The following is a 16,425-nucleotide window of genomic DNA, read 5'->3' on the forward strand; positions in this document are numbered from 1 at the left end:
ATATAAATTTAATGGCATAGTTTATTGAAGAAAAGAAAATCCAACGTCTGTCGACATAAAAATAGTACTGATATGCAATAACAACAATACTACAAAACAAAGTGCTACACATTACGGAAAACTTCTCTGTAGACCACATTTGATGTCACATCAGTATCTTGGCTGTCCTCATCATTGATCAACATCTTTAAACCATCCCTTGAAGTAACCCTCGATATTGCGACATACAATTGTCCATGTGAAAAAACAAGAGACGGTAGATAGACACCAATATTTTTCAAAGACTGACCCTGACTCTTGTTAATAGTCATTGCAAATGAGACAGACAACGGAAACTACCTTCGTTTAAACTTGAACGGAATTCTAGTATCAGACGGTTGTAGCAATAATCTTGGAATAAACACCTTTTCACCTATATTAGATCCAGATATTACCTCTGCCTCGAGCACAAATTTACCCATCTTTGTAATAATCAATCTTGTACCGTTACATAAGCCCAAATTTTGATCTATTGTCCTCAATAACATCACAGGTACTCCTACTTTCAATCGAATCCTATGATTTGGTAATCCGGAGGCAACAATGGTGTTGAGAAATTCAAGCATGTGGATGTCGTCCACTGCGTCACCGCCTAGGTTTTTATGATAAGGTGTATCATAACTCAAATAAATTTTTTCCTTATCAGGAGTCAAGTCCAACACATAATCATTAACCTGATCAACAATTGTATTCTTTGGTGCCAATATTGCTCTGCTTTGAAAATATTCTGCTTTACCAATGTGTCATAACAAATTTGAGTAAGTGCTTTGAACAATAGATGCAATAGGATTACCTGAACTTGGAATAAGCAAGTCGGACGGGATTTCAACGGATATGTCGACATCATTGATTTCCCCAATTGTACCATCCCCAACTCTTAAAACCCAGTCAGAAAACAACTTCCTCTCTTCAATGTCCGCTTCAGATGCGCCGCTTAAAACCCTCATATTTTTTGTAAGCGTAAGGACTTCATAGTACCTCCATAAATCAGATGAGTTAATTGAAGCATAGACAATCTCTGGCCTGGGAGCTTTGGGTATGACTGGTAATATCTGTCTGAAAGATATGATATTTTAAACAGGGGTAATACAGTAAAAGCAAGCACTGAATTTATGTTAAAATTAGGGCAACAATTAGCATTCGGGTTAACTTTGATAAATAAAAGATAAGAGATAAGAGATAAGAGATCTCTCCGTTTGAAAATAAGATTTTGATTAAATTAAATAGGTTTAATTAAACAGGGGTAATACATTAAAAGTAAGCATAAAATTTAGGTTAAAATTATGGCAACAGTTAACGTCCGGGTTAACTTTAATAAATAAGAGATAAGAGATCTCTCCGTTTGAAAATAAGATTTTGATTAAATTAAATAGGTTTAATTAAACATGGGTAATACAGTAAAAGTAAGCATAGAATTTAGGTTAAAATTAGGGCAACAGTTAGCGTCCGGGTTAACTTTAAGAGATAAGAGATCTCTCCGTTTGAAAATAAGATTTTGATTAAATTAATTAAATTAAATAGGTTTAATTAAACAGGGGTAATACAGTAAAAGTAAGCATAAAATTTAGGTTAAAATTAGGGCAACAGTTAGCGTCCGGGTTAACTTTAATAAAATTTAGGTTAAAATTAGGGCAACAGTTAGCGTCCGATTTAACTTTAATAAATAAGAGATAAGAGATTAGGGCAACAGTTAACGTCCGGGTTAACTTTAATAAATAAAATATATATAAATGATAATTGCATACAACGTTTAATCTCTCAAAAAAATACAACATTTAAGTTGTAATAAACCAAAAGTTAATCATTTAAAATTTAAAGTACATATCGAAATGGGTTTAACTCAGTTGGTATGGATATTGCATATTATATGCAGGGGCTGAGGTTCGAACATCAGACACCCCCACTTCTCCACATTTAAAATGTGTGAGCTCTAGCCACTAGACAAAAAAAAACATTAAACTACATAATACATAAATTCGATAATTAAATATTTAGAGTGACATTTTACGTTCATTAAAGTCGATCATTAACTTTTCTGTTGCAAAAAAACAAAATTATCAATTTCAACCCGTTTCAATTTCAATTTAACAATGTGTAATGAACAAGATTGGTTGAAATTGACAAAGGAAAGAAAGAGAAGATAATATTTATCCTAGTTTTGGCATTATGCAAAGCCTTAAAAAAGAGAAATGCACTCACATTATCCTCTTTTTTTATGATGGCAAAACCAAAAATGATCCAAGGATTTGATGATGAAACTCCCCTGAGTATGTGTGTTGAATAACACCAAACTTCGCCATACTTTTATACGGGATTATCCCCTTTGATAAAAAAAAAAATGATATCTGTACAATTATTTTTTAACAACTTTTGAAACAATTATCTCTCTCATACTCACATGTTTTTTTTTTTTCTATCTTCTCTTATTTCTCTCTCCATTGTTTTTATTCAACCACAACAGAAGAAAAGTGGTTGTCACCAAAGTTATATAATAATAATCGTACAAATATCACTCCTCTTGACAAAATCAAAATGAGAAAAATCCACATGTAAGAAGTATCAAATAATAACACAATATATAGTCATAAAATACTAAGAGGTGTTTCAAAACAATCAGAAGTATAATAATATAACATGCACTCACATTGACTTAGATTGCAGTTAAAGTAGAGATGTCTAAACATAAATTAAATCCAAATATTGTACATCAATGATTAGTAAAAGAGTAAATATTACAACTCGGAAATTATAGATGTTCGACATAGAAAACAAAATCACATTGACATTTAAATAAAATTCTGATATTTCAAAATTAATGTGAAAATTATCATAAATAAACATGCTCAAATTTAATCAAAACATATACACAAATTAGATATGATAAGAAATGCAAATGGACAAATGTAATTATTTTTTTAATTATGATCGTTAATCGGCGATAAAAACAATGAGATGCTCACAATAGAATTCTTTTGAAATGGATAAATATTGATTTTCATTACTACAAATATACTAGAAAAAATATCACTAACACACATGTACCAGTCAGTGTTAAACAAGTATCTAACATGAAGACGTAAACGATTTGTTATCTTTTAGTTACTTATGTTAGCTAATCCAAAATTTCATATTGGATCGGAATGTTAGACTCTTCTACTCTCAAAGAAAATGACACTAAGATCGATTTCATATTATTCACATATCATCTTTCAACTTTACTCTATCCAACAATCTTAACACCAAATTCGATGTTACTTTCATTAAGCACCTAATCCATTATATCCATTATCCAGAGGAAGAATTTAATCTTTTCTCGTATCCTTCTCCCCTGCTATAATATGTGAAGACCACCACAAGAATCATAACGCTTCTTGTTTTCCTAGAGTTATTGGAGTTATCATCTTATTATCATTTTCCATCATATATGTGGTTAATGTTTTCAAGAAGGTTCACTCAATATGATTTATTGCTTTAACTAAGGTTATGCAATGTTTTTAGCTATCCATTATCTTTTTTAAACGATAAGGGAAAAAATTGGATATATATGATTCGTTACATTTTATTTTAATATTTGAATTTACTCTTATCTATTTATCATATGTGTGATTTGCATTGAAAGTTGAGGGTAATTCTGAAAGGAGAAAAAGTCAATCCAAAAGAATCAAAAGAGACTATTTTCTATATATATAGTATAGATAATTAGTGGTACATAACGTGATTAAATGTATTTAAATTCACCGGACAGCAATTGGATCTAAACAAATTATTTCAAAGAAATACAAATTGAATATAGTCAAATACAAGCAATTAAATGATTGTGAATGTTGGTACTTGGTAGGGTTCGTAGTGGATATTTAGGAAGTTAACATTTCACTTAATATTATTGGGTTCAATTTCCCTATAAAAAAAAATAAAAAATTGTTGGTGTTCATTGTCATATAATGGTGTATAAAACCAATTGAAGGGAAAAATAGTGGTCGGGGTGTTATTTGTGAAGAAAGTATTTAGTTACTAAATTAACATTTGGTTAATATTAATTCAAAATAGTGGTCATGTAATTTAATTATTTATTTTTTGGTGGAGGCATCCGTTTTGTTGGTGCCTTGGTTTGTAATAGATATTGTGTTATTCATCACTCTTATCACACCTTGTGCGGGGTGAATCATTTTTGTTTGAGTAATATATTCCATTTTGATTTGTTAAAAAAAATAGTAAAAAATATATTTTTAGTTAAAATTAAGTAGATGCATAATTTTAGTTAAATGTTAGTTTTTTTTTTTCTTTGAGATCAATAGATAAATGTAAGTTAGGAACTCATATATGTAGAGACGTGATTTGACAAATGTGTTAAAAAAAAAAAAAATTATGTTGATATATTATTGCATACAAATTACTTCATTTATTACAGGGGATCTAACATTTCACTTGATTTAAAGTAAGTTAATGATATACTTGAATTAGTCTCATTTTGAACATACCATATGCAAATGAGACTCCGTATGATAATGAAAAATCCAAACTCCAATTTTAATTTAACATGCGGCACACACTCAACACACTTGAGGAATGCTTCACATTTCCAACCTACCATAATTGTTTAATAATCCCAAGCCATATTTTGTGAGAAAGACAATGCATGTAACTCACAAAAAAAAAAAAAAAAAGAAAGCAAAATGCATGTACTAACCAACTCAAGTGAATTATTTTTTCTCCTCACATGAAAGAAAAATGCACGATAAAAGAAGAAAATTGAGATAAATTCTCTTCTCCCATAAATTTGCAAAAAAAAAAAAAAAAAAGTGAGAAGTGGGATAAGGTTTATATAATAAACAAGAAATAAAAGTAATTTAACTAGCTTTTTTTCGTTCAAGTCTCTTATGTAATTTTTTTATTTTTTTTTGAAGAAATGTTAAAATGTTTTTATGATATAACGGGAGAAGAGAAAACGGCATAGGAAGAAGAATTATTTACCCATGGACCTTATCCCAAAACCCAAAAAGGTTTTATTTGATTTAAATAATAAAAAGGTTTAAAATGAAAAAAGAATGTCAGAAGTGGGATTTGAACCCACGCCCTCTCTCGAAGACCAAAACTTGAGTCTGGCGCCTTAGACCACTCGGCCATCCTGACATTTGATGATCTACTTCTGCATTAGATTTATAAATAGTTTAATTATTTGGATGTAAACAAAAAAAACTTTAAGATTCTGTCCTGTCATACTGACATTCATAAATTGTGTATTCTTTACTTTTATTGAATATATATATATATATAATAACTAATGGTTATCATTCAACCTCCACTGATAAGGCTAATCCCTTCAAAGTAATTGAGATTTATTTAAGAAATTGAAATGTTTTTCTACACGCATTGGTCAAAGATTGAACCTAGACATAAAAATAAAGATAAATGATTTTTTTTAAGAAGACAAACTAACTTATCATTGAAATTGGCATAGAGGGTAATTGTATGTGATATCCTGAGAAAAACACGTTCTTAGAACACAAAGTTAACATCACCAACTCAACTGAAGTGGTGCAATTCACTAATCATCTACTAAACATAATTAACTACGATTTTGAATTTCATTAACATAGTTTCAAATGTATATTTAAATTCAAATTGTGGTTAATGAATATCAATTATACTTAAACAGATGGAAATTGTGAATATATTTAAATATAATTTTGATGATATATATGCGTGTTTTGTTCTGACCAAGTAATATGTGTGTATTTGAACACTTGAAAAATGTGGTTATTGATATTTAAAACGGTTAACCATATAATTTTTTTTTTGACAAATAACCATATAACTTGTTGTCATGTCTGATTTGTGCGTCAAAATAATAAAATTCAAAAATAATATGAATTACTGCATTTGAGAATAGTTTGATTTACATTGAGAACTTCCTTTTTGACAAATAAGCCAAATATACGCCGAGAACATGTTCTGTTAAAGGATTTATAACTTTACACTCCAAAAAAAAAAAGGATTTATAACTTTATCGCTTCAGTCACAAACTAAACTGAAATTATGAAAGTTGCAATACTGAATATGATCTTGAAATATTAATTGACAGCAAAAGATTGAAAATGAGGAACAGGTAGGAGAAGGAAGGATTAAAATATCTACTCCATGTAGTCGATTTTTTTTTATCAATTCATAGCCATAGTTCATAGAAATATAATGTTTTTTTTTTTCCGTATAAATTAATGTTTTTCTTTATTCCATATTAAAAATTAATAGTATACAGTAGGAAGAACCGAAAGTACATCCATCCAAAAGCTTCAAGGTCCACCCACCAAATAGAAAATCCAGAGGCTACTAAGAAAAAGGTAAGAAATTCCTTCAACACCTAACACAAAACAAAGACAAGGAGCATGTGATGACAAATGGTGGTTGCCGGTAGGTGATAAACAGTGAGATCTTAGTTACTACAATGAAACTATCGTTATCTTGATTAAGAAAGATGTTTGACCTCACATTTGAAAATTATACAGCACTATAGTCAAGCTAATAAAATTATTAGCTATTTCAAAGTCAGGTGCCCATTAAATCAAATCTTTGCAAAACCAAACTTTATTCATTTCAAGGATACAATAATTTGCCTGTAGTTTTTAAGTTTTAGCTTCCCTCAAACAAATCATAAAAAGGTGTTTGAAATTTCAAATCATTTATTCGGTCCATGCAACACAATAATATGCATGGATTAACATTTTTTCCTGCATCCTTAGCTTCATAATTGAAATTAAACAGCTACTTGAACCCGTTCATATGAAACATATGCACCAATTCTTAAGTGGTAAAACACTCTAAACACTTGCATTGTCATTGAGATAGAAATACTAACAAAGCTTGAAATAGGACCTAACAAACAGCATTACTATTGCGTCACAAATATTTTATCAGTGACCAAGTTGTTTTCTTTTCTAGTATTTTACATCAATAGATAGATACTCAAGACATCAACTTCAGTGGAAGATCATACTCCTGGTACAAATGCCAACACTCTTCAGTATGTAAATTTACATATACACCACACCCCATTGCACTACGACGTAATACACTTCGATCTTAGAGTACACACTATAATTCAACGTAGATTGAGTTCCTACAGCGTCATGTCATTCACGAGCAGTTTGTGTCATAACTTACGAGTCCCAACAACTCTGGACCTTCCAGTCGGGGGTTATTCTCAAAGCTACAATGATGAAACAAAACAATGTTATTCAATATTACAGGTAATTTAAGTAATGAGAAGGAAGAAAAAAAACACCCAGCTAGCAGAAATATATTCTGGTTAGATTCCAGAAAGCAAGCTTCTAAACATATCAGAATCAAACCACTCAAAAAATGCATTCCTAGCAAATATGTATGACCACACTAAGCAACCATAATTGCAGCAGAGTAATGGATATAACAGCATACGGCAGACAAGGGTATAGAAATAAAGGAAAAAACCGACATTAAAAACAGGGTGCAAGAGAAAAGACAAAAAGAGTCGGAGCAACGACCAACAAGAAGAAATGCATGGAAAACAAGAAAGTTGTATGCTGAGTTAAATCAGATGAGAAATACAAGAAATTTGGGACCTACTTATTCAATGGAATATGCTCGAATGGCCCAGAGGTAGGAATAGTGCCACATAAGTCATTGTTGGAGACATCCCTGAAGATAGAGTGAATGTTTAGACTCTTTGAAAGTACACATATTCATCTAATGTAAACAACATATATAAAGACATGTGACTTACACTACTTTAAGGCTTGTAACAGCAATGAGTTCTCTGGGGATTGGACCAGTTAGTCGATTGTCATTAAGTCGTCTGCAAAAAAAAATGATAAGAAACATGTAAATGCCGAATAATTTATGCCAAAAAATAATAATCAAAATCTTCATCAGTGAGCAATGTGGCAAGTTATGCCACATATTGAAAGACTGCCAGCTTCAAACATTTCAAAACGGAATTACAACAAGCCACACATTTGGTTATATAAATTACAGGCTCTTGGAGGGATAAAAGTTGGGTAAAAGAGAATGAACACCTAAAACAAGTATATGATTTGTATAAGGTCACACACTTGGTCTTGGTGCTTTTCTACAAGGCTACAATGACAATCAACATTGAATTAACATCTGAATTTCCCCTATGTTATCAAGTATCTATAATTAGGGGAGAGTTTTATAAAGCTCCCACCATGGAAGGGTCCAAGAAAGAGTTGGACCCGTTGTGCATTTATTGTAGACAACCTCTGAAATAGACTGATTCTGACATTCAAACCCATAACCTCTAAGTCACACTGCATCAACTCTGACCATTATGCCAAATTTCCTCTTTATTTAGGTGGCAGTGAGCCTGTAAATTTTGGATGCAATTCATTTAGCAATATACAACCATGTTTCAGCTGTCTTAATATCAAACATATGCCCTAAAGCTAATAATCTAAATGACATGCCCTAAACCCACAATAGTCGATGCCATAACTTTGTATAAAAGCACAATTGAAGAAACTTAAGTCTACAGCCAGTTGCAAATCACAGGTTCCTGAATCTCCCCTGCAACACTCTAAGCCGTGCAAGCAGCTGATGTGAAGGGAAAGGGAAAGCAAATGAGATGGCGGCTGGCGCAGTTTTTTCATGCCTAAAGAGCGTAACACTAAACTATATTAACCAGACTTACAAAAAGACGAGATTCTTCAATTTCCCCAATGAAGGTGGGATGGTTCCTGATATGTTGTTGTTATACAAGTCCAAGCTAACAAGACTCTTGAGGTTTCCAAGCTCTTTAGGAATAGTTCCTTGAATGTTGTTTTTGTACAGCTCACTACATCCAACAAAAAGAGAACCACAGTCAACACTAACTAACATTAAAACATTTCACAAGACAAGGAGAACCACAAGAAAATCTAATAGGTTGATTATTTTAGTACTACTAAAATCACATTCAACACATACAGGTATTGAAGATGCTCTAGCTTCCCGAGTTCAGGTACCAAATGTCCAGATAGGTTAGAATTACCAAGATCCCTGTAGAAGTATCATAACATGAAAGTTAAGAGAATGGTATTATTAATTGCTTTGACCACGAATAATCTTGTGCCCATAAAATCAAACACCGACAAAAACATTGTCTAATACCATAAAATAAAATATAAAAATATAAAATACAAACAAAAGCATCCAAGTTAAATTCCATTAAAGCTTTCCAGAAAAGAGATATAGTTTACAACATGGAAAAAAATCGAGCATAAAACAGGGAAGGAAAGTAATTTAAAAGTTAAAACAAATAAAAAATACTTCGGATAGCAAATAATTACATCAAGGGCCTGTTTGGATTTGCTTATTTAAGCTTATCAACTGATATAGGCACTTGTGACACTGTTTGGGAGAACTTACAAAAACAGGCTATGACTTGCTTATAAGTTGTTTTCAGCTTATTTCCATAAGCTCTCTAAGATAGCTTATGAAACAGCTTATAGATTATTAAAAAAAAAAAAAATAGTTTAACTTTATTTTATCTTGTGTTACGAAAATAGCTTATTCATAACCGCTTATATCATAAACGCTTACGCTATAAGCTGCAAAATAAGTTGTTTATCCAAACAGGGCCCAAATCATTGAGGAGCAAAGTGATGTTTCTTTCATTAAAAACAAGTGAATCCAAACATAGAATAAGTCAATCTCAAACTTTAAAAACCCTCAATTTCCAACAGCAATTGACAAATTAAGAAAAATCGTTAAAACAAGCACCATATAAGACTTGCATATTAATCAATTTTCACTGATTGATCACTAACATAACTCCCAAATTACAATGACAACAATCAAGCTTTATCCCACTTAGTGAGGTACACTACATGGATCAAATTACGCCATAATTATAACTATAACTCCCAGATTACACTAAGATAAAGCATATTTGGATCACTAACATAACTCTCAAGCCCAAAAAAGAGCAACAAACTCGACCTTGACCCACAAATAGTAACATACAATAATCATAAAAAACAGACAAACTTCACAATAATTTCCCTCAAAAACCCAAAAACAACGTCCAAATCAATTATAACAATCAAACTAAAACACCAAACACAACAATCCAAAAATGAACAAATTAATCATTTTTCCCCACTTAATTTGATTAATCACTGCACAAAAACAATGAATCAGAAACAAAAAAAGTTTGTGAGACAGAAAGAATACACTCGAGTGACACGATTGTCTTGGTTACATGTGACATGAAACCAAGTACAAGGACTAACTAGGGTCGGATCCCAGCTTTGGAGAACGTTATCAGGATCGGTGAGGCTTCGTTTGAGTGTGTAAAGAGCATCTCCTTCAGAATTTGCATGTGTAAATTGAATTAGGGTTAGGGTTAGGGTTATTGTGAAAAGGGAAATTGAAGTGAAAATTGGTGTCATTTTCTTCTTGTCTGATCTGAATTTTGTTGAATTGAAAGAAAACGTGTTATAGGGTTCGCTCTTATTTGTGAGAGAAATGAAAGAGTATCGGTTTTGGGAATAACATAGCAGTAAAACATGGAAATGGGGTTCCCTTTTTTAGGGATTTGTTTATTGGAATTAGTTAGGTAAGAATATTTATTTTATGTTTTTTTAAGACAAATTGGAGTCCAAATAGGGAGCCCTACACTTTAAGTAGTTTTACCTAATCATGGTTAGTATTCAGTTAAGTGTTTTAAATGTTCGAAAGATATCCATGTGAATGGTTGTATTGCATACCTAACACTAACAAGATTGTTAATGGTTTTATAGTGTGTGTTTGATTTACCGTTTTTATCTTAAATAAATGTTTTTTTTTACGGTTTTTGACACATTTTTGTCGTGATTTTGAGAAACTATAAATTATTGCTTTTGTGTTGATGTGAAAAGTCACCGCAATTTTGAAGGACGTAATCTTTTTTTTTTAAGGATGTAATCATACTCTTCAATGTAGAATATGAGATTGATGTGTTTTATTTTATATGAATGTGTGTTTGATGTGCTCTTAATGTTGCAATAGATATTTCTTAACGACCATTAATGAATGGATTTTATAGTTTGATTATATCTTATCTTAGACTATACCTCACTCATCAATCAAATTAATCTTATTCCCACATTCTCTCTTGTATTTGTCATCTCTTGAGATTTTTCATTGCTGTCGTTGGAGCATGTGGAGGAGCTTTCATGTGGTTGTGGTGTTGCATGAAGGTCATATGGTTGATGTTTGATTAAATAAGGGTCGATCGAAGTTATGATATGTAGTTTGATGTATTGACACTCATAGAGGCATTGTGTAGAGGTTCCCCCTCGAAGGTTACACTGCCTATTGGATTCCTCATCACAAGCCTCGTCTCAATACGCAGTCGTTATGCTCGCTCAAATAGCTATATCGCATGTTTCTACGCATGCACTATCTAACTCGCAAATGTGATGGTCATGCTAGCAAGCTCCTTAAAGATGTTTCATTGCCTTAACCGTTTATGTGCCTCTTTATGTCAAACTCATGATTTGTCATTTCATTATGGGGTTTCTCCGACGTCGTTGATTGAGGTCTTGGGAATTTGGTTCTCAATGGGAATGAGGGTGTGAGATTTATCTGGGTAAAGATATAGTTTTGTTGGCCCTCAGGAAAATTAATGTGTGTGGGAATATAAAGAATATGCCGTGATCCTTCCATGGAAAAAAAAAAGGCTTAAATCCACTTTTTACCTCCTAAGTTTGCAAAAATTGCAATTTTGACCCCCTATTAAAAAAAATGGCAAAAGTGACCCCTTTTGCAAAACGTCAATTTTGACTCGGTCAACCATATGTGGCATGCCACCTGTGTATTTATTTTTTTTATAATTGTTAATTCCACGCGTTAATTAAACAAATTAAAAAAGAAAAGAAAAATTGATAGAAAATAGAGAAGGCACGTGGAGAGTCTTTAGCCTTTCATTTTCTATGGTTTTTCCCCAATTCCTTTCATCTCCCCTTATATTTCCCTCTTCCATCGTATCACAACCCTTCATCTCAATTATTCTCAGTTCAAAACCCATGAAGAAATTGCATTTTATTTTCAGAAAAAATCTTCTACACCCGTGGAATCTCCTTCCTGGGTTTTCATTTATCCAAGCAATCACCAAAGGAGAATCCACACCACATGGATAAACAAACCCAATTATCCGTTTTCAGTGCTGACCCATTGAATGATAGATGAATATTCAGCCATGTTTGATTTGCTGAAGGAAAAAAGATGGACGGGATCAAAAAACGAAAGAAGGGGAAGATGAAGATGAAGATGGCACACGAAAGAAGGAGAAAGAGAAGATGAAGATGAAGATGAATTTTCGAATTTTGGAAAATGAGAGAAAAAGTGAAAGGAGAAGATGGAGGTTTGGTTTGGATTGATAGAGGATGATTTTGGGTTCTTAAAAGCTTGATATTACTGTTGGGAGAAGACAAAAGCTCCCACGTGCCTTTCCTTCATTATTGCAAATTTTTCTTTTTATTAATTAGCTAATTATACACGTGGAAAATAAATTAAATAAATAAATACACAGGTGGCATGCCACATACGGTTTACTGGTCAAAATTGACGTTTTGCAAAAGAGGGTAGACATAAGGGGTCATTTTTGCCATTTTTTTTTAATAGAGGGCCAAAATTACAGCTGTTGCAAACTTAGGGGGTAAAAAGTGGGTTTAAGCCAAAAAATAATTAATGATACCATGATCCATCAAATTAGACTTTCTGTTTTATGTATTTTATTCTCAGGAAGTAATCTATCCACATCCAAAAAATTGTCAAGAATATAGCATGGAAAAGTCAATTTTAATTTATGAAACCCTAATTGAATTGTAAAAATAACATATGAAGGTGAACATTGCAGGATATAAGGATTGAGGTTTGAAATAAGGGTGTGCATGGTTAACCAAATCATAGAACCAATCCATTTGAATGGTTGTAGTTTGATAAACAAACCATTTTTCATAAAAGAAACCGATTTAGGAAGCAAAATGGTTCTAATCCGGTTTAAACCGGACTTGATTAAAATCAGTTTACAAATGAATTTGTTGCAAAATCTGATTTTTTCTCGAGTTCATTTTGAAACTGTTTTTACTTAATTGGTATTAAATCTAGTTTTTCATTGAATTGATCAAAACCAAAGTAAGCATGAAAAATTCTAGAGCAACAACCAAAATTCTATCATGCAAGTAAATTCATAACGAAGAATCATGAGATAGAGAGAGACAGACTCCACCAACGGATATCGTTGATGTCACTGTGGTTGCCGTTTCCGTCGTTGTTGTGGTTGTTGTCTCCACTGTCGTCGTTACGGTTGTCATCTTTATTTCTCTCTTTGCCGTCGTTGTTGCCGCGTTCGTGAAAATACAGTTTCTTTTTCGATCTCTCCTTCCCTCTCTACAATTGGAAATCGACTTTTTTTGTTAATTCAATCTCACCCTTTTTTTTTACACGAGAAAAGGAAAGAAAAAAAAAACTAGGAAAGAAAACTAATGGCCACGAGGATGACCAACACCCGTATTGTCTGCCATAAAAGCAGGCGAAGCTCAGTTGGAGGATCAAGAATAGTCACGAGATCACCAATAGACCTTGTTTCAAACTTGGCTAAAAAGTCAACATACATATTGTTTTTTCTAAGAGTGTGACAAAGTTGAAAATTCTAATCGTTATCCACGTACTTTCTTATAGTAGCTATCTCACCTTTTTTATTACAATAGAGAAAATGATTATCTTTTTTGTTTGAGATGCAGTTTGAGACTTAAGTATTTTTTTTAAGTGGATATAGTTTATATCTTTTCCCAATGAAATGGACCAGGTCAGCTCTGGTCCAAGAGATTTTTTTTTTAAATGGTTCATTGAATTTTTAGATATAGTTCTCATGAACCATTTTTTTACACACCCCTAATTTTAACATCAGACTCCCTGTTGGTTTACTTTAAAGATGAATTTTAATTTATAGCACTATCTGATGTAAATTATGAATGGTATTTTATATGATCATGGTGTTATTATACCTCTTTATTTTGTAGTAGTAGTTAGTTTGCTTTATGATTTATTTGCTTCCTTATTTTTTCTCTCTCTCTCTTATCTTCTCTAATCTACTTTTTATCAAAAGAAATATTTTATTTTTATTTTCAACGAAAAAAATTATTTATCTTACTTAGTTAGTTGACTCGAGAATGAAAAAGTTCTTATTTTTTGACTAAAAAGCTCAATTTGTTTTTTGACTAAAAAAAGTTCATTCCTTCTTTCTCTAAAAATACTTCAATTAATTGATTGTCAATTAACGTGTAATATCTTAAGTCAGTTACGTTAAAAGAAAACATCATTTAAACGAGATGATACTTATCTTTTATATTTTAACCAACATTTTGAAAAGTTCATTTCTTCTTTCACTAGAAAAACTTCAATTAATTGATTGACAAAATCCTTATTTATTAATTTTGTTACGTCTGCAGCAATTTAACCTATTTTTTTCTCGTTTATTCGCTTTAATCTAACAAATTCCATCTAAAAAAATGCATCGCACCAATTTCATTCATATCCTCTTGCTTTTTTTTTTAAGAAAATATTTTCTACACTTATTTGATGCACGTTTGTTCTAGAAACTATGAGCATATCAATGATCACGTTTGATGCCTTCTATTATATATATATATTTTTTTACAATTTTTTGTACACTTATTTAATACTAAAAAAAAAAAACATCGCACCAATTTCATTCCTATCCTCTTGCCTTTTATTTTTTTGTACACGATACTAGAAAAATTCATCCCACTAATTTCATGTCTTTTTTTTTACCATATTTTGTATATTTTTTTTTTTGGAACCAATTTCATGTCTTTATTTCATTCCTATCCTGTTTTTTTTTTTTTTTTTTTTTTTTTTTTTACAATATTTTCTACACATATTTAATACGTTTACAAACAGAATACCATAATTTTTATGCAGACTCGGCTACCCTAATTTCCATGTAAACTTGATTATATATACCAAACCCTAAACGTGTTTCACTAAAAAAAAGAAAAACCCTAAACCGTGGTAAATTTCACACACAACACAAAAAATCATATATTTTGATATTTAGAGCTTTGCAAATGGAAAGATGTGACCTTGCAACTTATTTTTTTCACCGTTACCAAATATATATTGCATTTTATTATTTGTATGTCAATCCCTTTACAATAAACCCGAACGGAGCACAGGTCAAAAATCTAATTAACGTGCAATATCCAAGAGTTTTAAAGAGAGTTATGTTAAAAGAAAACATCATTTAAATGAGATGATACTGATCGTTTATATTTCAACCAACATTTTGAATTTGACTTTTTTCTTACAAAAATAAAACGATATTAATTTGTTCAAATTGATAGAATACATCATATACAACAACGTGATCAACATCACTAAAAACGTAAACGGTGAATCTGTGAACAAATTCACTGCACACAAATTAATAACGTCGTACAACAAAAAAACACCTACAAATCATTGACTGAGTTTATGATTGACTTAAATTGATATTTCAATAGGAACCAAACAAACACTGCAACAAGACACAAAATCAAACAACGCCGCACAAGACAACAAACAACACAACACTGCACTAGGACGACAAGATCATAAAAAAAAGAAAAAACTTGATATTTTGAATTTGACTTTAAATATTAAAAAAGGTCTGTCGTCTATTTTATTACCACGGAAATTAATCTTGAAAGTTACGCGCAAATGATAAACATAGGAAAATTTAATGCTTTAGTCATTTTTGAAAAAATGCTACCTTTTTTTTTTTGAAAGAAGAAAAAAGTTAAATATTCTTTTAGAAAAAGTTTTTTTTTTTGAGAATCTTTAAAATTTAATTATTATTTTCCCATAAAATCAACAATATTTAGTCGCTTTAAAAAGTGCATTATCTATGTTTGTTTCCGCGAACTTAACTAAATTGGTAAGAAAATAAAGGTAAAATTCGAGTTTTAAATCTAGAAAAAAATAGTGCCTTATCCATACCTTCGTCAGGAATATACCATTGAAAAGTTAAAATTTTAATTTCTCAATATTTAAAGATTAACATCTCATAGAACAATCCAAAGAGTAAATTTTCTTATTCCCTTCAACAAACTAAAGTGGTTAGGACTAGTTAGTGGAATAGAAAGGACCCCACAATTCCTTGGACTTATTGACATCACTTCCTCCCACTCCTCATGCAAAACGAAATCAAAACGGTGATTCCCTAAATCCACGCGTGTCCTTTCCACCGTTGATTAAATCACATCCATCCATCATAATCAATCGCATGATATCACACGAACAGTACAGTTTCCACCGTAGAGACGCAGTAAAACGACTCAGTCCAGTGTGATGATGATATCACACACA

The 16,425-nt window shown here is 31.4% G+C and overlaps 1 protein-coding gene and 1 non-coding gene across 2 annotated transcripts; both read right to left on the bottom strand.

Annotated features, from left to right (window-relative positions):
* Positions 1 to 5,085: 5,085 nt before the first annotated feature.
* On the bottom strand, positions 5,086 to 5,169 carry TRNAL-CAA (transfer RNA leucine (anticodon CAA)). Its single transcript has one exon. It is a non-coding gene; the product is annotated as a tRNA-Leu (tRNA).
* Positions 5,170 to 6,784: 1,615 nt separating this feature from the next.
* LOC11434407 (leucine-rich repeat protein 1) lies at positions 6,785 to 10,610 on the bottom strand. The gene is made up of 6 exons (XM_003617043.4): positions 10,246 to 10,610; positions 8,998 to 9,069; positions 8,723 to 8,866; positions 7,796 to 7,867; positions 7,639 to 7,710; positions 6,785 to 7,243 (listed from the first exon to the last, which is right to left on the bottom strand). Exons 1-6 carry the CDS (start codon positions 10,461 to 10,463, stop codon positions 7,171 to 7,173), a joined length of 651 nt encoding a protein of 216 aa, XP_003617091.1. The 5' UTR covers positions 10,464 to 10,610; the 3' UTR covers positions 6,785 to 7,170.
* Positions 10,611 to 16,425: the final 5,815 nt, after the last annotated feature.

This window comes from Medicago truncatula, chromosome 5, assembly GCF_003473485.1.
Source record: "Medicago truncatula cultivar Jemalong A17 chromosome 5, MtrunA17r5.0-ANR, whole genome shotgun sequence".
Taxonomy (NCBI): domain Eukaryota; kingdom Viridiplantae; phylum Streptophyta; class Magnoliopsida; order Fabales; family Fabaceae; genus Medicago; species Medicago truncatula.